Source organism: Antedon bifida, chromosome 7, assembly GCF_963402885.1.
Source record: "Antedon bifida chromosome 7, ecAntBifi1.1, whole genome shotgun sequence".
Taxonomy (NCBI): domain Eukaryota; kingdom Metazoa; phylum Echinodermata; class Crinoidea; order Comatulida; family Antedonidae; genus Antedon; species Antedon bifida.
The window spans coordinates 22398113-22423418 of record NC_136232.1 but is presented as its reverse complement, the minus strand read 5'-3'; the positions used below and the strand labels follow the sequence as shown (position 1 = coordinate 22423418).

Sequence of the window (25306 nt, the reverse complement as noted above, 5' to 3'; positions counted from 1 at the left end):
GAAACGCCAATGTTTCGTTTTCACGACGATCCACGCGGCTATGCGCCAATCGATACCGTAAAACCTCGAAAAGAAGCCTATGGGCTTAAACCTCGAAAAAAAGCCCATCTCGAAAAGAAGCCCCCTCTACGGTTTGCAAAAGTACTCTCGAAAAGAAGCCCATCTCGAAATGAAGCCCCCTGGGCTTCTTTTCAAGATAGTATGGGCTTCTTTTCGAGATAGACTACTATACTGTATTATTAAGAATGTAGGTTTATTAACTGAACGTCAAAGGAACAGAAATAAACAATACAAACACGTGATTAAGAGTTTACTATAGTAGGATAATTTAATGCCATATACTTCAGATGCAGACTGATGATAATAATTAATATGTATGATCGTGTTTATCAAACATTTATTTTACAGTTTATTGTCGTCCAAATGGTGCTTTGATCGCATCTTGTATCTTTTTATTGTTTGCTTCGTTGGCAAATATGTAAAATCGGCAGGGAATTTCCACACCTCCACCAATTTTCCTTCAGAGGCCGTTTGTTCCATTCCAGTTATCTTGGCTTTAAGCTGCACTACTACCTATCTTTCATCAACGGCGCTATTATCTGAGCCAAACATTCAGGAACATGTCCAACATCTGCACCATTCAACGAACATACCTTGATTGCATTTCTGGCTAGACTTTTCTTGTTTTATATTGTTTTTTAATTGGTATTCATGGTTGAAAAAATGTCTTAAAAGTCATATTATTGTAGTAGAAATTCACAAAATTTACAGCATTCATTTCGAAAAGAAGCCCCCCTCTACAGTTTGCAAAAGTACTCTCGAAAAGAAGCCCATCTCGAAAAGAAGCCCATCTTTTCGAGGTTTTATGGTATGCGCGTAGCCGCGTAGAAACGAAACATTGACGTTCGATTGGATTTGTCGGCGCCGGAACGGAACCGTGCCGGAACAGGTGTGAAAGACCCTTTAGCCAATATTCTAATAGGCAAACGGGTTTTATTATAGCTTTTTTTAAATTGTTGATCCATCCAATAAAATGTTGCTGCGCTCAACGAAAATAACGGGCGCCGGTGTTCAAAGGGAGGAAGGCATGACCTCGTCTGAACACACATCTCTCCTCGCATTGATTAAAGACCCATTTACACTAGGACGATAAGATAACGAATAACAATAGAAACAACTTATCATATAGATAGAATATCTAAATCTTTTTTTAAACGAGTTTATAATTCATAATTGCTTGAGTTTATAGTTTGTTTCACGGGTCCTGTTTCTGCTGCATAAAAATAACCGGTTAAAAACGGTGTGAATAAATTACCTCCATTTTCTTGGGAGCAGAAACATGACAATTTTGTGGTAACCGGTTAAAAGGCAGCGCAAAATAACCGGTTAAAAACACCAATTCAATTCGGTTATTTTGCGCTGCCTTTTAACCGGTTACCACAAAATTGTCCTGTGAACGCAATTTAACCGGTTATGACTGGGCAATTTGTAGCTGCAACACGAAATAACGGTTATTTGATTGACAGCTGCTGACCTCGAGTCAACTACACTAACGTTTGAATTAACCGCCAGAAGCAATTGAATTTTAGGTAATTCTAACGACCCACTGATTTAACGGTTATTTTTGGAGCAAAAATTGAGCAGAAATGCAGTCAATATAAAATTAAATTTTTTAAATAATCGGTTGATTTGGCGCTATTCAGCAGAAACAGACCCAATGATTCTCGAGTAGGCCTCTATGTACATTAAATACAAAACAAATAAATTGATATCTATAAAGTTTAATAATACGAATTTATTACACTATTGTTGAACACACGGATAAGAGCTAAACGATAACACACAAGCATTAATATATTAGGCCGAAAAAGAAACGCATAATGTTTAAGCTTAGTTCCGCAACGCAAGCAAGTTGACCAATGACAAGCGACACATTGAATCATTTATCGCTTGTGATTGGTCAACTCCCTTACGTCATTGTGTTGCGTCTCCAGTGGGAACCACGCATTAGAGAGGCCACCTTTATCATAAAATCATAAATTTGAGCCTTGAAAAACTATAATATGGATTGGATTCGCCTACATAAAAGTTAAAACTGAATAATTTTATGAATTTTTAACATCAACATGATTTTTAAATAATTTTTAATTTATTGTTTGTATATTATCTAATCACCATGGTTTCATACAAATTTAATTTTATGGTTAACTGTTTCAGTAAAAAAAAAATTATTTTGCAAAATATATCTAAAATAAATGAGCGTTATTTTAAAATGTGTTATGAATCTCTAAAAATATAAGCCCCTTAAGTTACCTTAAATTCGTCAATTTAAGAGTATACTATAATGTTAGAGTACCTGCAATGAATTATACTGTACAATGAATTTACAGTATACTAGGTAGCATAAAATGTATACAGTATTAACAATATGTAATGTATTATAAACAAAAGCGAACATTCATTTTCAAGACGTGCCAAGCAGCTGTCGAGTCGGGAAGTCATTCTACGCACGCAGAAACAAGAGCATGCGAAAAAGTCGAGTGGTCCATCCTGAAAATGATACGCCGCTAATGCTGTTTGAAATAACACCAGTTTAACAAAAAAATATCTTCATAATGAATATAATAAACTCTCACAAAACTCCACCAACTCTGTTTACACTATCAAACTTAATGTGACAAAAAAATGTGATGTGCCCATATATGGATATGATGATGTCATATCACTACCATATTTGGGAATATCCCTACCCTATTTGGGGACATCACACTTTTTTCAAACTAGTCTGATAGTGTGGACAGAGCTTTAGGCCAAACTAAGAAGTTTCGTTTCCCGATTGTTTTCTGTCAAGAAATGAATCGAATTTATGATTTGGAAAAATCTGGTTTATGTTAAATTCTGGTTTCAAGAGATTCCGCTTTTATAAGAGTTAACCTTTCATTTTAAGAACAATACATTTTACTATGCTAATAATGGTCGTGATTTAAGCGTATTAACTACAACCTTAAATACAGTGCATGCAAAATATATGTTGTGCTGTAATAGTAAAAACATAACAACCTAGATAGGTCTAGCTATAAAATGGTGCATATTATTGAATGTGCTTCCAGCAACTAGTCCAGGGCAACCATTGTTTCAGCAACTAGTCCAGGGCAACCACAGTGTCTGGGGACTAGTCCAGGGCAACCACTGTGTCTGGGGACTAATCCAGGGCAACCATTGTGCTAGCGACTAGTCCAGGGCAACCATTGTGCTAGTAACTAGTCCAGGGCAACCATTGTGCTAGTAACTAGTTCAGGGCAACCATTATGCTAGCGACTAGTCCAGGGCAACCACTGTGTCTGGGGACTAGTCCAGGAAAATCAATGTGCTAGCCACTAGTCCAGGGCAACCACTGTGTCTGGAGACTAGTCCAGGGCAATCAACATGCCAGCCACTAGTACAATCAACATGCCAGTGACTAGTCCAGGGCAACGAATTGTGACAACTAGTCCAGGACAATCAAGCACTGACCAAGGCCGACTAAACATTCCCAACTCATTTCAAAACCAATTCTTAAGTAAAAAAAAAAATCTAAAATCACATGACTTTACAAGGTCAGTGTTAGGTCACTGACTTCTTTTTAAAAAAAGTGTAGGAATTGATACAATCACTCTACACACCCTTTTTGGTTAACTATAGCAATACAGAAAGCTATAATTAAAGTTACAGATAATTCTTAAAACACACAAGTGAAATATGTTTAGTAGTGTATAAGGGAACCGACTGATTTCACAGCCCCAAATATTACCCTACAGCAGTACTGAAATCTGCTATTTCTATTGTTAATTAGTAATTCATTTTCCAACACAATGTGCGTATCATGCTATCTAAAATAATTGCTGGTATTTTTATATTTAATATTCAAACTTGAATAAGACAAATTAATAAATAACCTTTGAACTTTGAAATTTGGATTTGTTAATAAGCACGTCTGTAAAATATGATATTATATAACAAACAAAAAATAAATATTTTTTTGTTTTAATATCCAATCCATAAATGAAAACTTAACTACTTATTATATTAAACAACACTAAGCACCAAAATATCATGCAGAAGTAAGTGTACAAGTGTTTTCAAAACTATGGACAATATACCAAAGAAAACTGTATGATCTATCGATGGGATCATATCTTTGCGTCTATATCTGATATCTAAAAACACACTACTATAACACTCGATTCTCTGAACTGTATCGCCACATACGGCATTAAATGGCCAGTATCATAAGCAAATTCTGTAATACAATGTCACATATGTATCACATGTGACACCTGTATCATAAGCAAATTCTGTAATACAGTGTCATATATATCACATGTGACACCTGTACAATGTTAGGTTACGTTAGGTGTATTACCGAGAATTGGCTAACTACACATAAGCTATGCTTTAGCGATTCCCCCTTTCCATTCTTTTGTTTTGTACTATGATTATTTGTTTATGAATTTATGAATGGAAATAAAGAAAGTGTATGGCTTTAATACAGGCATCACATGTGATACATATGTCACTGTATAACAGAATTTGCCTATGATACTGAACATACAGATACAGTACCGAGAATCGGTTAACCACACATAATAATTATCTTTAAAACTTATTACGAATATACGCAGTGCAGAAATCGGTGATTGGCTACGACTAAAAACGCACATATGCGTCACTCTTGCGTGTTTTGTAGGATTTAATATGTACAATTGTATATTATTAGCATTCCTACCAGCGTTACAGGTGGTTAGTCTATAATATTTAAATTTTAACTGTACATAAAGCTGAGAGTGTCGAATATCTACCACTATTTATATCATCTTTTAAAATAATATAATAGAAACAAAACAAAAAATTATCTACTATAACTGTCACATAATTAAACTTTTTTTTGCCTTTTTGTGCTTTATATACATTTGTTTCATGTTAAGACAATATACGATCTGTAGACATACAGACAAACAGACTGTTAATTTGTGATTCTGAAACTACAAACAGCGTTAATAGAAAACAATATGATACTTTGTAATAGAAAACAACCAAAGTGCACTATGATTATGAATCCATATCAAGAAATAAGAGTTGTTTTCCATTCATTTAGAAACATGGCTATTTTCAATAGTAGTTATATATTTTATATATTGGTTTATAAATGCCCTTTGACAAATAATACTCTGCAATTCTTTTCATACTACTACTATATTCATACTGAAAAAATGCGTTTATTAACTGTTGGACGAGTCGTATAGATCTATCTAGTCGCAAGTAGCGTTTTGCAGTTTAGTTTTCCAGACATATCATCTTTACTAAATCTAACATTTAAAAAAAACTTGCATATTCACAAAATACCATGCAAAAGTATAAACAAAAATTCTCAAAGTGTAACGGTCAAATCCAGCTGGTCTACGGTAGTCTGTTATAAATATACAATTTAATTTTAATATTTTTTTTAATCCACCATATACCTTGAAATAGCATGGAAATCTAACCTCTATATGATAGCACAATATATTAAAACTTGAAGAACTGACAACTCTTATCTTGATTATTAGTATCTTCATTACCCAGTCGTTAATTAGATAATTAATTAGTCTTCTTCCTCTTCTGACTCCTCTTCTTCGGCAGTTGCCAGCCATGTCAACCACTGATTCACCTAACAGAAAAAAAAAAGGAAATAAAATTTGTTGGAAGAATATAATTACAATATCTGACAACTTTGTCAATGACCATTGCAAGAGACATTAAATAAAAAATGTATATAGCACCCTCTATGTAGTAATAACTCAATGTTATCACGAAAAACTGCCGCCTCTATGTTTAATTTTTCATCGAATACTTACAATAGGCATTCCTGTACAATTTATTCATTCAAGCATGAAAAAAAAAAATATAAGCCTAGACTTGTATTCAAATTATGTATAGCCCTATGTTATTCAAATAAGGCAAGTTAATTTCAGATATTTTTATGGTACGTGAAATCTAAAAACTTGCGTACCCTAGAAGACTTTATGCACAAGAGTTGGCAGATATAATATACTGTACGTGATGATAGGACACAAGAATATAGACTGTGTTTATCAGTTGAAATATAAACTGTTGAGTTATAAAAACATATCTGGATAGAGAACAATTATAACCAGGGCATTTACACCCAAAACACATGCACACCCTGAAAGGTTAAGGCAAGGGTAAGGTGTGGTAAAATGGGGGTATATGTCTGGGTGGTAGTTGTCCTAGAATTGTAAAGCAATGGTTTGTCAAAATAGATTTTTAAAATATCGTATCTTCAAACCAGATGAACATTTTCAATCAGTGTGTATAAACGGTTAAAATTAAAAAAGGTGCCCTGACCGAGATTCAAACCCGACTCATTATTATTACCTGGAACAGAGCTTCTCCTTTGCCATTAAACTCATCTGTGACATCTTCCTTCCAGTTAAGGAAAGCCTCTTCGTCAATTACCTCCATGTCGTAAAGATTCACAAAGAACCGCAGCAGCATACCTAAACAAAACACCAATAGCTCTTATGTGACAAATAAATGCGATGTGCCTAAAAATGGACATGATGATGTCATATCACTACCATATTCAGGCATACCACTACCATATTTGGGCAAATCACACGTTTTTGTCAAACTAGTTTGATAGTGTAGACAGAGCATAAGTATTTACCATGTACAGTTAGTTAGCGAGAGGTTAGCCAATTTAAATTTCCAGCCTAAAGTTCTTTCTTCTCTGTCTAAAGCTCGTTTTCCCAACACAACCTTAATCTCTTCCACTCAGCCTAAAACTCTTCCACTCGGCCTAAAACTCTTACACTCAGCCCGATGTTTTCCCACCACAGCCTAAAACTCTTCCACTCAGCCTAACCTTTCCCACCACAGCTTAAATCGCTTCCACCCGGCCTAAAGCTGTCTCACCTTCTGATCGGCCAATCCACTCTCAGATGTTCTGATAGTAATGTAAATTTTTAAATAAATTCAAATTGATGTTAAAAAAAAACCAAAAATTCTGCAACACACCAACCTTTCGGAAAGTTTTCGTGGAAGCAGAGCGTCTGCAGGGCATACAGCGCCACCATCTGCAGATTCACATTCTCGTGAACAAATCGTTGCAATAACGGTTTAAACTTTTCCAGTAATACTTTCTCTTTTTCTTGTACACCTTTTTCGGGGACAACGCTCAAATCAACAGTCTCTTGCAGACTGCTTTCCTGTGTAACGTACTTCAATATCCTATGGGAAAAAACAAATTTAGAATGAAAAATAGTGTTCAAATGTATTTTAAAACCTTCCCAGTACAATTCCGGTCATTTTGACATCCCATGTGCATGGATGCATGCAGGAGAAACAAATTGACATTGACAAAAAGCCGCCGTATATTATGTACAATAACGTTTGAAATCAGATGAATTTTATTTTTATTTTTCACAGGATATAAGTTAAAAAGTCATTGTATTTCCCAGAGAAATAATAAAAAAAAAAATGAATTGAATTTGAATTCAAATTTTCAGTCTGATACTAGTAGCACTACTACAAAGTTTATTTTGCAAGCAATTTGATGGTGATCCATTAGTTTTTAAGCATTTTAAACCTTTTCCTTAAAAGTCACTTATATTTTTTGTCTCCTCCATCTACTTAATTTTAAAACGACGATTACATTTTGTACACAGCATCTTAAAAGATTTGCTGAACTTACCCTGTAGTCAAAGCATTTATAAAGCCCTTTTCCTTGTGTAGGCTGGGATCAACTGAGTCCTTAATCCATTTGTACAGTGTTTGTGGATTAGGATCAGATTTAATCTGCTTCCAAATATCCCCTTGGAGCCGCAACAGTGGGAATAAGAAGCTAAGATTCTAAAAACAGAATAAAACCATTGTAATGTGTATACAGTAATATAAAATTACTCTTCACCTTTGTCGAAAGGGGAGGTGTGTAAAGGTGTCTGAAGGGGAGTGGTGTGTGGGTGTCGTGAGGGGAGTGGTGTGAGGGTGTCAGGAGGGGAGTGGTGTGAAGGTATCTGAAGGGGAGGTGTGTGAGGGTGTCAGGAGGGTGGTGGTGTGAAGGTGTCTGAAGGAGAGGGGTGTGAGGGTGTCAGGAGGGGAGTGTAGGTGTCCAGAGGGGAGTGGTGTGAGGGTGTCTGAAGGGGAGGGATGTGAGGGTGTCAGGAGGGGAGTGTAGGTGTCCAGAGGGGAGTGGTGTGAGGGTATCTGAAGGGGAGGGGTGTGAGGGTATCTGAAGGGGAGTGTAGGTGTCCATAGGGGAGTGGTGTGAGGGTGTCTGAAGGGGAGTGTAGGTGGCCAGAGGGGAGTGGTGTGAGGGTGTTAGGAGGAGAGAGGTGTGAGGGTGTTAGGAGAGGAGGTGTGTGTACACGTTCAATATTTATTTTTCCCCATCTAATTACTGGCCTAATTGTATGGTGTCTGCATATCAAGCTCAACACATTTTTCCATCTCTATTTATTCAGTGCTATTGGTGGGTAGGAAGTGAGTGACACTATATCTAAGAATTTAATATAATTTGAATGGTTTTGAAACAAACAACTAACTTTTCCATCAAGTATTTCGATCATCTTGTCTTTGTTCTGGTCGATCTCTGGCAACATCTTCAGCAGGTTAATCTTGCTCTCATTCACCAGCTTCACCAGCCATTCCTTGTCTTTCAGTTTCTGAAGCCGTTGAAGGCACAACATGATCAGTGGGTAATATGCACCATTTTCCATCGGGTCGCAGAGCTCTGACAATGCGACGACGTCGTCGATAACTGCTCGTGCTGCGTACGTGCCAATTGAGGATTTAATGAGCGGATAGTCTACTTCAAGCATGGCTAATTGACTCAATAGCTCAGTAAAACCCTGTAAAATATAAATTTCAACCTCAATGTGTAAATGCAAACTCTCCCAATACCAGACTCTCCGAAAACCATACATATTGGGCCAGTCCAAAGCTGTTCGGTATTGAGAGAGTGCAATACCAATAGGCTAGCAAACCAAGCATTTCAAGTGGAACCTCTATCTACACATACATGTAACTAAACAGAAGATCCATACAATGTTAACACATTATATATCTATAATATATAATTCTAATTGCAAATTACAAGTACGTAATTAGAGGTACAAGATTTTTTATTAATAACATGACAGTACATGGAAAATTCAATATCTTGAGAATTGATAAAAGCATGGCCAACCGAGAGAGGGTGCTACACAAATTTTAAAAAATTAAATTATTATTATTACTTTTTTTGTGTCAAACTAAAAATTTGCTCAAGTTTCTAAAAAAAAAATTTACCTCCATAAAATGAGTAGCATTCACGATATTCTCTTTTTTCAAGGATGCAATGAGCGTGCTCAGCATATCACGCTCTGTGTCTGTTTTCGGTAGGCCATGTTTCATGACGGCGCAAACAACGGCTGGAACAAACTTATTTTGAACCTTTTCCTTCAAGCTTTTTGTTGCATCTTCTATGCAACCAGTTTTGTCAAGTTCCTGCAGAATTAGTTCCTGAATAATAAACACAAAATGTAAATTATAATGCCAATGTTTTTAAATTGTATTTTTGATGATCATTTTTCATTTTTTGAAAGCAGTGCCTCCTTCATTTTGTATATTGTAAGAAATATTAATAATTCGTTTTTATATAGCGCTGATAAACATAACATTATACTGGGTACAGCAGAGACAGCAACATTCATTTTAATAAAAAAGCTTCTTTAAATAAATGAATTGACAGGATTTAAAAATCATTAATATATCTACATAAATCTACATAATCTCTACATATCTAAATAATCTCCACATAAATCTACATAATCTCTACATATCTACATAATCTCTACATAAATCTAAATAATTGCTACATAATCTTTATAAATCTACATAATCTCTATAACCCTACATAATCCCTACATAATCTCTACATAATCTCTACATAAACCTACATAATCTCTACATAAACCTACATAATCTCTAAATAAATCTAAATAATCATAAAACAAGAAACGGTAATCTCTAAATAAATCTACATAATCTCTAAATAAATCTACATAATCTCTACATATCTACATAATCTCTACATAATCTTTATAAATCTACATAATCTCTACTTAATATCTACATAATCTCTAAATAAATCTGAATAATCATAAACAAGAAACGGTAATCTCTAAATAAATCTACATAATCTCTACTAATCTACATAATCTCTACATATCTACATAATCTCTACATATCTACATAATCTCTACAAATCTACATAATCTCTACATATCTATATAATCTCTACAAATCTACATAATCTCTACATGAATCTAAATAATCATAGAAATAGTAAGTACCAATGCAGTAAGGACATCTTTCTTGTTGTTGGTACGTTTCTTGACAGGCTTCGGTTTCTCTTGTATGGCTACCTGTTTGATAGGTACCATCGATGGGTTCATCTGCATCGCTACCTGTGGCTTCAGCAGGGATTGGGGTGCTTTTGTAAGGGGTGCAGTTGTTTTCTTTGTGCTTGAGGGTAGCATGTTGAGGCTTTGAGGTTTCAGGATTATTGATTGGTTAGGACGAAGGCTTACCTGTGAACAAAAAAGGTAACAGATTAGTATATAAATAATGAATAAGTGCAATGGTACAAATAATTTCATAGGGTTAAAGATAAAGATTTTATTTTCAGCAACCACTCTACATACAGGGTTTTGGAACCAAAATCCGAGTGAAAAAGTCACCAAAACTATGGAAAAACCTTTTATCTTTATATTATTTTTAAAAATACTTATTTAAAACCAGAATTTCATTTATTTATTTATTATCATTTTTATTTTACTGGAATCTGTAGGATTTTTCCAATTCAGTACACATTTACAAGCACAACATACAAAACCATCATACTGTAAAATTATGTTTGTGGTGATACAAGGTATTGAAAGAATAGTGACGATATATACACTTACTTCGTCTCCTCCTTTTGAAAAGCGTGGTGGCATATCTCTGCTTTGTGTATTTTGACGTGTTTGACCGAAGCCAGAATTCTCTTGCGACTGACGCTGCTGGTATGACTGCGACTGACTCTGGTATTGCTGTTGCCCCTGGTTACCATATGTAGGGTTCTGATTCTGTTGCCGTTGGCGACCCTGGTTACCATACTGTGAGTAGTTATTACTGTAGCCTATTTGAAAATAAATAACAATATTAATTAGGAAAAAAAGTATTTTAAATTTGTACATTAATTTATGAGAAAATTGTATGAGTTATGTTTTGACCTATGTAGTGGCAGTGTTTTTAAATAAAGGGAAAAATTGGTTAATGTGACCAAGGCAGGATTTGAACCAATCACTTTGGGAAGCAAGGACGTTAAGCACCAAAGCATAGTTCCCACTACTGTGTTGGTCAATAGGCCCATGGTTTTCTTCTATTTACCAAATGTTTAATAAATAGTATATACATGTAATGAAATGAAAATTGATTTCATTGATTAACTTAATATTCATACAAATTCAGTAAAAATAATTTGTCTTTTTTCAAAACCTACCACCAGATTTGTAATCCGAATCTCGATTAAAATTTCTCTGACGTGTTTTTGGGCTGTAACTTCCGGCTCCGTAAGGGTCAAGGTCAATCACGCCTGGACCGGTTCCGACGCTGCTCCCCATTGGTCCCTGTATAAATACGTCATTGAGACCTCCCCTTGGTTGTCCTCGTCCAAGAAATCCGCGATCTCCATTTATGCCACTAAAAAAATCGGTTTGTTTGCTTGGAATATAGATGCCCAAATCCTGAAATGGAAAATTAATATTTATTTTTTTTCTAAATTGTTATTTTTTAATACCGTAGTTCCCCGGGTATAATCCCACCCCCCTTGTACGTGAAATTTGCCCGAATTTGGGAGGTGGGACTATACCCGGGGATTTCCCACTGCATGAACTGAAAATGACGATATTTCTTCTAGCTACGATTTAGGCTATCTAAAAGCTATATTCCGATGTAGGCCTAGCAATTAGACGGCCAGGACATCTAGGCCTACACGGCCTAATTGGTCTTACCTGTGCTATGCCTACCGTATAGATTTTCCCCGAGATTTCTACTTAAAAAATACCCTAAAATGTGATCTAGGCCTAGCTTCCTAAATCGACATGAACTCGATCATACGAGTTCTCCATGTTCACCCACACGCTCGAGCTCTGTGTAAATCGCATGTTGTTGCATGTGACACAAACTCTACTGCACAAGCCGGTCGGTATAGAGGGCGGTGTTTTTTTTACGGTAATCAAGCATGCACACAGTAGTGTAAACAACAAGAAAGAATGTACACGACGGCGAAAGGATGTACAAAACGTGACGATCGGGGCATGCTAGCCTTAAGGTTGTTTTCAACTTAACAATGTTTAATGAGTTTTAAGTCAGCCAAATTCAGAGAAATTACTCTATTTTTTTGGTGAGAAATTGACGTCGGCCTAGCTAGCTACAGTAGGCCTAGGCCTACCTCTGGCCTAATGTTAAATTATACACTGGGACTTTGCCCGGGGATATGCTTGCGTGCGAAGGTAATCGTAAAGTCGGGGGTGGGATTATACCCGAGGTGGGATTATACCCGAGGAACTACGGTAATTGTTTTTGCTTAAGATAAAGAATATTTGAGGATTTCGACTTAGAATAATGAAAAGCGAAAACAGAATGTTAATTTTTATACATTAATATTTGTTGATGGATTCAAACATGTACTACAAATGGAGAGAGGCATTATATACCAATAGATAAAAGTTTTGGTCCTCTCTCCTTCATCTTTTTTTTTGTAATGTATTATACCATATGGACAATTGTCTGAAATAAAAGTTGAATTGAATTGAAAGGTGTACCAATTTGAAATCTGCGAGTCAATCAATAACTAGTCCTGAGCGTATATAAAAATGTTGCCATCCAATTGGATAATTGAACATACTATAAAAGCACGAGTGGTTTAATGGTAGGGCGTCTGCACATCAAGCAAAAGTACAAGTTTGAGTCATGAATTGAGTCAGACTGATATAGCAGCAAATACCAACATTTTTAAACACTTTACATCATATTTATACAGTAGTCGCATATAACAACTTCTCTAAAGCTCTGTCCACACTATCAAATTTTATGTGACAAAAAAATGATGTGCCCATATATGGACATGATGCCATATCACCACTATATTTAAGCATATCACTACCATATTCGGGCACATCACACTTTTTTTTTGTTAAAAATCAAAATTCTTAATGCTGTAAATATAAATATATAAACTTACCCGTGCTGCTTCTTGGCGCACTTGTTCAATTAATTTAGGACCCTGGTCACGCATCACTCGTCTTGGCATCCACTAGAAAATATAACAAATCAATTCCTCAAATCAAATAAGACACGTTTAGTGTTATTTAACAACCACAGCCATGGAAAAAAAATAGTACCGTAGTTCCTCGGGTATAATCCCACCTCGAGTATAATCCCACCCCCGACTTTACGATTACCTTCGCACGCAAGCATATCCCCGGGCAAAGTCCCAGTGTATAATTTATCATTAGGACAGAGGTAGGCTGGGCTCGCACTGGCCGATCGCCAAGTCGCCATGGGCGAAAACGTTTCCAGATTGGCGAAAAATAAAACGGCTACTTTAGCCATTTTGGCTATGACATATGATAAAATAGATAATAAAATAATCATTTTGGCGAAAGCATAAAGTCCAACTAAAAGGTCCATTTGTCGATCTTCAAGCATTTATTTTGTTCGTTATCGTGTTGTTTATTTCAAGCTCCATTTTCGTCAACTTGTTTCGTTGTACCAGGCGTCTCTTTGTTATTTCAATATGATGGAGATAGCAGAGGTAGACTGCACAGAGAGACAGACGTTACACGACACATGGATGATGGAGTCTACCCAAACTATCACGTGTTGCGCTGCACAAACGATCGACGACTCGACAGCCGACGGTCGGCTATTTACCGGGATTGTCTATTTTTCGATAAGGGTGTTCTTTTCAGATTAAAAAAAAACATAGTATCTTCAATGAATGATCTTATCGAAATCAATATTTATGCGTTATGCATTTTAGGCTCCAATAATGTAGTTTCATATTTTACCCTTAATAAAGTTTCCTCGCGTGTGCAGTGCGTCAGTAGAGTAAACAAAACAACATTCGGGAAATGGTAGAGTCTAACAGGGATTTAGCTAAACACACACGTGCATTTATTGCGGACTATATAAACAGCAAGGCCGGCCGCCGGCTTCTGTGTTGTTGGGTAATAAATAATCGAGCCGGGATGGTATAAATTTCTCCCCCGACAGAAACGCCTTTTCCCTGTGCTTTGGCCTATATTATCTGCACGTTCAACAACGATACGAGTGTTCGTTTGCTAGAAATATTTTTAGCATATAGGCCTACGACGTACATAATTTTGTAGGCCTAGGCCTGCGCTACTGCGCTTTCGCACCTCTTGAGCATACCCAATTTAAAAACATTCACCCGCTGCGCGGCGGTGACCGTGAAAGTCTTAGGACACGATTTTCGCGTGGTACGGAAGCCACCAGCCAAGCGTAAAAAACAAAAATAACATAGCGTTCAGGGGATTTCAGAAAACTGTAAAAGGTTTCTTATTAAATTGATAACTGCATGAATGCTGTATGATTAAAAACAATTGTTTTGATCATATAAAATACAACAACAATTATTTTTTAAAATCAAATATACAGCAGTGATTTAGGCATGGCTCTCTTTCCCCAAATGCCTTACAAAAACGTTCAGGGAACAGTGTATAGACCTATTGACATAGATAAATTAACTAAAACGTTTTTACCATTATATTTCAACAATTTTTAATTTTGGCTAATGACTGATTCATTTGGCTAAATAAAAAAAATTGAACTTTAGCCATTTTGGCTATAGATAAACTGATTTGACTAAAAAAAATATTTTGACTTTCGCCAAATGGCTAAACAAAATGAAATGTTAGTGCTACCCCAGGTAGGCCTAGCTAGCTAGGCCGACGTCGATTTTTTAAAAAGAAATTCTCACCAAAAAATAGAGTAATTTCCCTGAATTCGGCTGACTTAAAACTCATCAAACATTGGCTATCGTAAAGTTGAATACAACCTTAATATCATCGCCCCGATCATCGCGTTCTGCACATCATGTATTCGCCGTGTTGTTTACACTACTGCATGCTTGATTACCATAAAAAAAAACACCGCCCTCTATACCGACCGGAGCAGTACTGTAGTTCGTGTCACATGCAACAACATGCGATTTGCACAGAGCTCGAGCGTGGGGAATCGGGAGAGACGGAGAACTCGTATGAGTTCATGTCGATATTATTTAGGAAGCCAGGCCTAGATCACATTTTAGGGTATTTTTAAGTAGAAATCTGGGAGAAAATCTATACAGTAGGCATAGGCCGCCTAGGCCTAGATGACCTGGCAGTCTAATGTCTAGGCCTAAATCGGAATATAGCTTTAGATAGCCTAAATCGTAGCCAGAAGAAATATTGTCATTTTCAGTTCATACACCAGGAAATCCCCGGGTATAGTCCCACCTCCCAAATTCGGGCAAATTTCACGTACAAGGGGGGTGGGATTATACCCGGGGAACTACGGTAATAGGAAAAAAATGTATATACATATATACATATAAAACTAGACTTGAGATAAGCAGCTAAGTTGTTTGTTGAATAAATAAAAATGTATTCCATATTCATTCAATAGACATTTATTTACAAAATCTGAATACATAGGAAAACAAGAAACAGGATTGTACAGAATTATAAAAATATGTTTCAGAAAATGAAGGCAAAAGCCCTGAAAGATGTTGGTAAACATCTTGTGACGATGCGTACCCACTGTCTTTAAATTTCCAAATCACACTGCCTTATTAGGTTTAGATTTCAGATACCAGGATTCAAATATAGTCCCATGTTGAACTGGGGATTGCTAAAGGACTATATCAGCCAATCTCAGTAAGTTAACAAACTTAATCTTGGTCTGTAACTTCACAGTATCTGGTCTGGCCCCAATAGGTTCTTCTATCAAATGAGACTTACCTCATTGTTACGTAGCTCCAGACAGTCCTGCAACATGAACCTAATTCTTGCCGGCAGTTCATAGTTCACCGACAGCTTCTTCATCCTCTCAAAATATTGATCCATCAAGGCCTACAAAAAAAAAACAGTGATGAAAAAACAGTTTAAAGCTCAGGTACAGGCATGAATTTTAAATATAATATCTGGTTAATTGTACATAAATCAAATATTTGTAACAGAAATCAAGACGAAAAAACATGAATTTCCCTTAATATGGTCAAATACAAAATTTGGCAAAATTCTGCCATAAAAACCAGGAAAACTTTTTTTCAGTAGTTAGGTAGTTTAACCTAATGTAATAACATGTCTGGTGACTCCCTAGAAGGTGAAAAAAGATGGTGGATATACGGTGGATAATATTTGCTATAGTATAAAAATAAAAATCTGAAGTTGAATAAAAATACCAGAAATGTAAAATTCAAGTTATATTACCTATATTTAGTCATCTGATAACATTTTTTACCACACCGTTTATTTTTCATAACTTTTTAAAATGCCTCTCTATTTACAAAATTTGTGTACAAAAGAATAGAGATTTTACTGTGTAATTTGAACTATCCCCCCACTAATAAGAAAGTGCTTATTTTCAACAAGCTTGTGTAACACAAATAAAATCCCAAAAATTATGAAACATAGGGGAAACTATAGATCGATAATTATTGGAATGTATGATCAATAGAAATTTTTTGCCCGCACCTGGCCTTTAAGAATACGTTTTGTTAAAATTATTTTTAGTCATGTGCAAACTCTATAGCTCACTATGTCGGTCGGTTGGTAAACACTAACTCAAATTTGCACATGCAACTGCAGCCATGTATATATGGCCTTGTTTTAATATGTGAATCAGGTATACGTTAAAAATCACGCTGAATCCTCCTTTAAAAATAAATTTTTTTTCACATTTTTTGTTGGATATGCCATTTTAATATTCAGTTTGACCAAAAACTGGAATGAAACAAATTATTTACCTGAAAAAAATGTAATTTAAAGCAAAAAATACTTAAATTAAAATTAAGTGTGAAAGTGAAATAATTTTTTTTTTACAGAAGTGAATAATTTTATTAAAACTGCAAAATGGCCTATTTAAAGTCTGATATTATTAATCCTCATTTTTCATGTTTTTGGGGACACTACATCTTTAACTTTTAAGTGACCATTTTATAGTGCTGTAAAGTGTCTATAGTCAACTATTTGTGGCTATATAATGGTTTCTTACCTTGGCTTTCTTTGTATCCAGCCTGCGGCCGATAGTCTTCATTATTTGACAGAGGCATTCCAAGTCTTCTGCCCTATCAGCAATTGACTCATGCTTCTTCTTATCAAGCAACTGTAAGAAGAAATTAAAAACATTATCAATTATTTCACGAACAAAATATAAACTTAAAACCAAAAACTCATTGGATGGCAGGCAATTTCACAATTTTTTACTTTAAATTATAGTTTTTTCAGGTAAATAATTTTTGTTTTATCCAATTTTTAGTCAAAGTGGATAACTATTATGTGACATTAAATTAAAATATTCAACAACAATTATTTTTTCAAATTATTTTTTTAGGGGGACAATACATCTTTAAAGGTTGCAGCTATGGATGTTTAAGGGGCAGTTGTTACCTTGATAATGTGGTTAGGCCCTCTACAAACCCACATTTATTTAATCTTTTTAATAATTAAGATAATGACGGTTACCTGCTTGATACACCTGTGAAGGATGGACTCGTGAAGCATGTCCAACTTGCCAAGTTCGCCTGTACGATAAAAAATTACATGAAAAATTCATTGCACAATAATGTTATAGTCCTCGACACATACACTGCTTTATAACGTGATCGACTCGAGTTTCAAAAGATGTTTACCCCCTCTATAGTAAGTCAGAATACCATTTCTTTAGGTTTCTAGGTCATTGAAGTGACCTTGTAAATTCTTTTTATGAAAATTATTATTTGAATGTTTGCACTCATTTTACATGATCCCTGAAAATCAGCACTACAAGGAAGAGGTGTTAAGCTCTGTCTACATTATCAAACTTTATACGACAAAAAACTTTTTTTTATCAAGTTTGACAGTGTAGACAGAGCTTTAGAGATGATTTATAAAATTAGGATTTTGAAATACATTATGCAGGCAAACTGCGGGAAGGAACAAGGAATATTCTTGCCAGTGACATTAGTGGAATGGGGACAGGAGGCTTAAGCTCTGTCTACACTATCAAACTTTATTTAACAAAAAAAGTGATATGGACATCAGTGTTCCCCCCAGGCCTTTGAAGCGTCACGGTACCGTGACGCTTGGGTTCTCTACCGTGACGCTTTACGGTCGGCCGTGACGCTTAAAACCTTATCCGTGACGCTTAAAAATATCAACCACAACCAATCTAAAAATAGATTAGTAACAGGCAGGTACTTTCTAGAGCTGAGGCGCAGCATGCATAAAGAGCCTAATGCATACGAGACACGTGACATGACCACAAGCCAAGAAACAAAAGATTGCGTAACAAAGTGTTATAACAACTGAGACGCGCTTTCACCGGCCGCCGCCGAGAGATGTAAACACATGTTTTGTTACTGCCATGTCTCTCTTTCGATAGTATTGGCTGTTGTCTGAATCGTCTAAAATGCGTTTACTTGTATATTGTAAATAAAGTTTTCAGTTAAAACAATATCACACTGAATTATTTATCGACTCTCTATGGATCGGTGGGATCTTTCGTCGGTAACGTACAGGCCTCGAATTTTACCGCGGTGCCGTCAGTGCCCTCCTAGTTGTCCTCAATGCCCTCGAAAATGAACAGCACCCACGGCCACTACTGGCCTGCCCTTTTTTGCGTTGGCCGTGAGTGCCCTTCCCGAGTTTTACCACAATAAAAACCACTGAAGTAGATAGAAAATAATGTCAAGAAGATTTGTTTACACGACTCAGACGAGACGCAAAACTATCGCCTGTCTTCGTTGCAAGGAATTTCCCTAAACGCATAATACACAGTAGACAAAACATCGAACATATTTGTGTAAACCAAAACAATATCGTCCCGGCCGCCGTGTGCGTGGTAAATCATGGTATAGATAGTACATTAAAATACAGGGGTGTACATTTTTAATAATCAAGCTAAAAATGTTCCTCGATCGGAGGTCACTGAAAGTATTGAAGTCGCACCACCCCCGCCTCAATAATCGAGCTAGCTGCCTTCGTTGAAAAAAAATTACACGCACTCCTAGCTTATCCTCCCACCACCGCCGATCCGATCGAACATACGTAATTCAATACATTGGGAAAACAATTCCATTTGACGCACACGCACCCTCTGATAAGAAATTTCACGTGTCGTGTAACGACAAAGGATCGGATCATTGGAAATGTGCGTTCCTGCATGGTGTAGTCCAAAAAATGTTTCTTATCGCGTATGTTTAACGGCGGAAAAAGTAGGCTAGGCTACGATCGTGCTGTTTGCTAGCGCGCTATGAAGTGTCCTTTCCGACCAACTACAGAGTTGTCCTACTGATGAGTAGGCATATTTTTTTTTCATTGGGGGACTTCCCCTTGACGTTCGTGATGAACGCAAAAAATGTTTCTTATCGCGTATGTTTACCTGCGGAAAAAGTAGGCTACGATCGTGCTGTTTGCTAGCGGGCTATGAAGTGTCCTTTCCGGCCAAGCATCAGATACATAATATACTGTTATCATTATGAATATAATAGTGACTTACATATGAACTTGATGTTGCCAAGCATTTTAAGCTTAGCAACATGCCTCTGCTCCTCTTCCTCCATGTCCATGTACCCATCTCTGTCGTACGCTGAAATATCAAAGTTGATCCAAAATTTTAAAATTGGGAAACCATCATCAAATACCGTATTTATTCAAATAAACCTCCCACTTTGAATAAACGCCACCTCTCTCCTCCCACCCCCACTCATAGAACATAATTTTGAATAAATTCCCCCTACCTCGAATAAACGCCCTGCCACATGCATATATACACAATATTGTATTACAACACATTTCTATTTGTAGTAGAATTCATTGATTGGTATGATCTACAATTTACCAAGCATTTGCATACAACTTTTACTGTATTCTATCACATCTTGATATTGTGTTGTATTTTTTCAGATCTAGTAGGTATTTATTTGATTATACATGTTACTATATTACACCCAAAAAAATAAACGCTTCTCCCGAATAAACGCTTTCCTCGAATAAACACCCCCTAAATATGGTACACAAAATATTTAGATTATAAAATTAATTATTATTATTAAATTATAACAAAATATAAAAAAACAGCTGATTCTCGAACGGTATCACCCCTAGCTAAATATCCCGCAGTATCCGAGCATAGTGCAGTTTCAACAACAATATCTATAAATCATTGAATGCGGTTTTATAAAATAAACATAATCATAATCCAGCAAACCTTTGAACGCCTTTGACCGGTTTTCAAACTCATCTTGACACTTGGCAATAAGGAGACGCTGGAAAGTCTAAAAGTGAAAATGAATAATTTTTTTGGGTTTGATAATAAAACGAGACTAGGACACTTAGAGAGCGAAAAACCTCTGCCTAGACATATGAACATTGAACACAATGTTCCCATACAGCTATGAAACTATCCTTTAAAATCTTATGAAAATTGGGCAATAACTTGAGTAATCCTGCTAACAAATATAGAAACAAACAAACACACCTGATTGACCTTATAACCTCTAGCTATTATTGGTTGAAGGTTCTTTGTAATTTCTTTTATTATTTACATGTTTGGATTCATCTTAAATAATTTATATAATCTATTTTTCTTGTTTTTCATGTTTCAAACTTGATAATCTTTATTATTATTATATGAAGTCTGTTGTTATTTTTTGGAGTTCCTAATTTTGTTATATTATTTATATTTTATTTTTTTTGTTTTAAGGAGCCTATTCACTACAAGCTATGCTTTTATTTAGGCTCCTCCACTTTATATACGTTATTAGTAAAGTGAAATAAAATGAAATTTTGGCAGTTGTAATAGTAATAAGTTTATATAAATCTACAAAACTTTATATTATTTTTCTTCAAATAACAAATAGTTTGACTTACTGCAGGGCCTGAGGACCCAGGAGGTTCAAAATTGGGGGCTAATTCACAGAGACGTTTACATAGCTGAGCGTAGGTGAAACTATATTTGGCTTCTTCAAGCGCTTTGTCAAAAATCTGAAATTAAATTTATAAAATATATGTCAAGTATCTGATTCAACAACTAAATTAAATAAAATAATGGGCAGGGAACTGGCACAAGACAGCAAACCATTTTTTACTGGCCAAAAATCATTTATATGTTTTAATTAATAATTTTAACACATGAAATTTTCTGTGAAAAAATGACCAGCCAAAATGGGCCAGTTACTAGGATATTTGACATGCCCGGCATGGGATTTACTGGACCTGTAGTAAATCGAATGCTAACCCATAGATTCTCCCACATAGGTACACTATCCCAATTTCGAATTTAGGACATACTAAACGTCCCTCAAAAGAGGTGTCATCTAAATAGGGGTTAGTCAGAAATTAGATTAATTAAAGTTAAAACATAAATTGCTATGCTTTTGTTTTATGAAAATAATAAGGGTGTCCCCTGAATAGAGGTGTCCCAAAGGGAGGAGGTTCTACTGTAAACGTATTCTAACTTACCAAGAGGATAATTCCTTTAAGTATAGCTTTGGAGTCTATGCCGACATTAAGTAAATCATTGCAAAGTTTGTCAAATTTTTCAGGGGCGATTTTATTGAGGATTCTGAAAAAAAAAGAAGAAAATTATCATTATCTTAACTTTAAAGTTAATTATTCTTAACTAGGTTATATATTCTTAACTAAGTTATAACTAGTTTTTAAACCAGGTTCAGATGACTGTATCTTAAAGCTTGGTTCATACTTGTACGCAATGCAATACTGTAGGCAAAATGCATGCGAGGTGACCAATCACAAGGGACAGTCCAATTGCATCGTGATTGGCCATGTTCATGATGGTACTTGGCCAAATAACTTGTGACCATGATTATTGGGCAACAAATATAAATGATTATCGTCATTGGTCAACTGATTATCTTCTCCTTTTATTAAGTTGCCGCCTTCAACAAGATGAAGGCTTACTTTAAGTAGTGGCTGTGTGTGACATTGGCTGTGTGTGACATTGGCTGTGTGTGACATTGGCTGTGTGTGACATTGGCTGTGTGTGACATTGGCTGTGTGTGACATTGGCTGTGTGTGACATTGGCTGTGTGTGACATTGGCTGTGTGTGACATTGGCTGTGTGTGACATTGGCTGTGTGAGACATTGGCTGTGTGAGACATTGGCTGTGTGAGACATTGGCTGTGTGAGACATTGGCTGTGTGTGACATTGGCTGTGTGTGACATTGGCTGTGTGAACTAGTAAGCCAGGTTAACCCCCTACTACTGAGTACTGGGTTCTTTTAAGTGCACACAAACATTATGTGTACACTGGCCTATGGTTTATAGTCCTTATCCAAGAAGACTCGTTCTACCACCAGAACCATGGAGCGAGAGAGGCTCAAACCCTTGCCAATATTATGGCTATTACGGTTCCCTTGTCGTAACCGCTCGGCCACTCACTGGTTCGAAATTGATGATAAATAACTAACCCTCGACAACGACGGAACACAATGTTATGCTTTTCATAGTCTGATATTATTGAATGACGTTGAGTGCTTGGAGGAACCCATCGTTGAAATTTTCGCGCTGACACATCTTCCCTGTAAAAAAAAATCTTTATACTTAAGCAAGCATGAGGCAAAATAAATGATATTTTAGCTGTGAAAGGAAGGAGAGTGAGCCCTACAGTAGTACACCTGAATGCAATTTGTTTTTCGTACATAAGTTGGGGACTCCTTATGTGAAAGATAGCCAAACTACTTCTAAATAATCTCTCTCACTATAAAGTAAAAAGATTCGAACCCCATACATCAACATGCAAAGTTCATAGTCTAATCCATTCGACTACACAGGTGGCTCGACGGAAAGTGTTTGTATTAGTGAATTGTAGTTAGATCAATTCTTACGTTATACCTTATGAATATGACTAATGAATATTCATGTTTATTTTGTGACGTTTCATTAGGGGTTTTTAACTTTATCTACGAAAATAAATATCGCCCCTGGATACACTCATGTACGCATTTTTTAATACAATGTATAGTAATTGAAATAGATACAGTAGGGGTGGATCCAGGATTTTTTAAACATATAATATAAATAGTCTTTCAAAAAGTAGTTTATAATTTTAATTATGTCAAAGAAGTGTGCGTGTGCCCTAAACGCTGTCCCTCTAGATCAGCCGCTAAAACATCAAAGAAAAATAGTTATATTTCTTTATACTAATGAATAAAACATTATATTGTATATCCTCGGGTATAATCCTACTTCGAGTCTAATCTCACTCACTACTTTATGTCTGATTTCACAAACAGGACTATACTTGGGGATATGCCCGTATTGACGTTTGGTCTGATCTCTATCTAGGACTAGTTCAGATGAGTTTTTACAAAAAATACATACCAATCATTTTTTTTTTTATGAACCAGGTTTTCCCCGGGTATGTGTGTTGTATTGTGTTCTGGGGTGTTGGGATTATACCAGAGGATATACGGTAATAACGGAATCAAATCATAATTATTGTAGATAGTACCTATTGATAATCTGTGGTGTCTCTTGCTGCCGGTTGGATTCACCGTAATACGCACGAGAAGCACCACTTCCTTGACGTGGCCCTTCCACTTTGTTAATTGGCGCCAGCTAAAGCACTCTGAAAACACGAACTTTTTTTTATCAAGGCTGTGGACATAAAATGTATAACAAATAAAATATTGTTTACTCTTCTTCTTTTTACATTAAAATACAATCAATATTTAGGCGTGTTGTCAAGTTCAAAAAGGTAGAGAATCTTGACTCTGCTAGGCTTAGTACTACTACAGGTAGTGTAGCCTAGCTAGGGCCTAGCTAAAAAAATTACAAACACTATAAAACAGGTCTGTAGACTTTTGGGAGTGTTTTAACTTTATCTCACACACCCTTTACATCGTCTGGCTGTAGCATTAGTAGGCTAAATTTAAAATCCATCCACTAACTAAAATTAGGGGCAAGGACTAAACACTAACTATCATTTTTACTAAAACTGTAGCCCAGACAAGGCCTCTAGAGTTTCGAGCTAGGCCTAAACATAAAGAGGAAGCATTTTGTTTAATTTGTACACGGTAGGTACGGAACACGGACACCCGTGCAACACAAATGCCAAATGCCGATAGCCATATCGGGCAAATACAACGGAATAAAACCGATAAAATGCTGACTAATTACAATATTAAAATTAATCAAATATTCACAGTCTGTATCTAAAAAATATATATTACACAAACATCTCAAATTCAATAAATAAAGAATAAGATATGATTAATAATTTAAAAAATAAAAACAAAATTCTCACCAGTATGTAATGTGTGTAGTCAACTCTGTTCGTCTTTGTTTTACAACCGATTGCGACACAAAGAATTTTGGGAGAATTCATCCACTATGAAGTGAGCCACCATACATTATCCCCACCTTTTAAATCGCACATTCTTTTTTTTTTTAATTTAAACAAAATTAATGTTTTATTTTAAATAAATTGTTAATTAAAAATAATAAAAATATATAAAAAATAAAATTCTATATGTTTTTTTAAAAATCAATTTTACCATCAAAAATCGATCAACTTTATTATACACAACTTGAATGAATGTTTGGCCGCTATGGCACTGTTTTTAATTCTATGCGCGCGGCGCCTATGATTAATAATACTAATATTGATGTGTTATATTAATTTATACATATTTTTATATTTATACCGACTGTCCATTATAGTAAAATAATAATTAAGAATGGGCCATCTCATGTTTAACTTAATCGATTGTGTCTTACTTAAGGAGGCATACGATATCATAGATCCATTGGTCTCTCTGTATAATAGTGACGTTTTCCTGGAGAAACAAAGGTAACAATAGGATAATCATATAATTTCAATAAAAATAATATTTTCCTAAGCCAGTCCAATAACTTCATGATAGTAAGAATTGTTACCATACAAATTCTTATTGACCATGACAAAGATACTGGACGGCTTGGGAAAATATCATTTAATCGAAAGAATGAATGA

At 35.7% G+C, this 25306-nt stretch overlaps 1 protein-coding gene across 1 annotated transcript; it reads right to left on the bottom strand.

Annotated features, from left to right (window-relative positions):
• Nucleotides 1–1765: 1765 nt before the first annotated feature.
• LOC144849004 (eukaryotic translation initiation factor 4 gamma 2-like) lies at nucleotides 1766–24278 on the bottom strand. Its single transcript, XM_078705957.1, has 20 exons — nucleotides 24273–24278; nucleotides 23804–23910; nucleotides 22761–22871; nucleotides 21792–21894; nucleotides 21201–21314; nucleotides 20539–20605; nucleotides 19828–19917; nucleotides 17814–17872; nucleotides 17344–17454; nucleotides 16089–16199; nucleotides 13307–13378; nucleotides 11564–11807; nucleotides 10986–11200; nucleotides 10374–10610; nucleotides 9328–9540; nucleotides 8583–8888; nucleotides 7733–7890; nucleotides 7061–7269; nucleotides 6415–6536; nucleotides 1766–5686 (listed from the first exon to the last, which is right to left on the bottom strand). The coding sequence occupies exons 1-20, from the start codon at nucleotides 24276–24278 to the stop codon at nucleotides 5621–5623; spliced, it is 2721 nt and encodes a 906-aa protein (XP_078562083.1). The 3' UTR covers nucleotides 1766–5620.
• Between the last annotated feature and the right edge of the window lie 1028 nt (nucleotides 24279–25306).

Bases quoted from the DNA above. Each gene is read 5' to 3' on its own strand.
- LOC144849004 (XM_078705957.1), bottom strand. The intron at 13,379-16,088 runs GTAAGTCTCATT...TATATTTTCTAG, and splicing joins TGGAGCTACGTAACAATGAG to TGGATGCCAAGACGAGTGAT. The intron at 11,808-13,306 runs GTAAGTTTATAT...TTTCCATTTCAG, and splicing joins TGCGCCAAGAAGCAGCACGG to GATTTGGGCATCTATATTCC.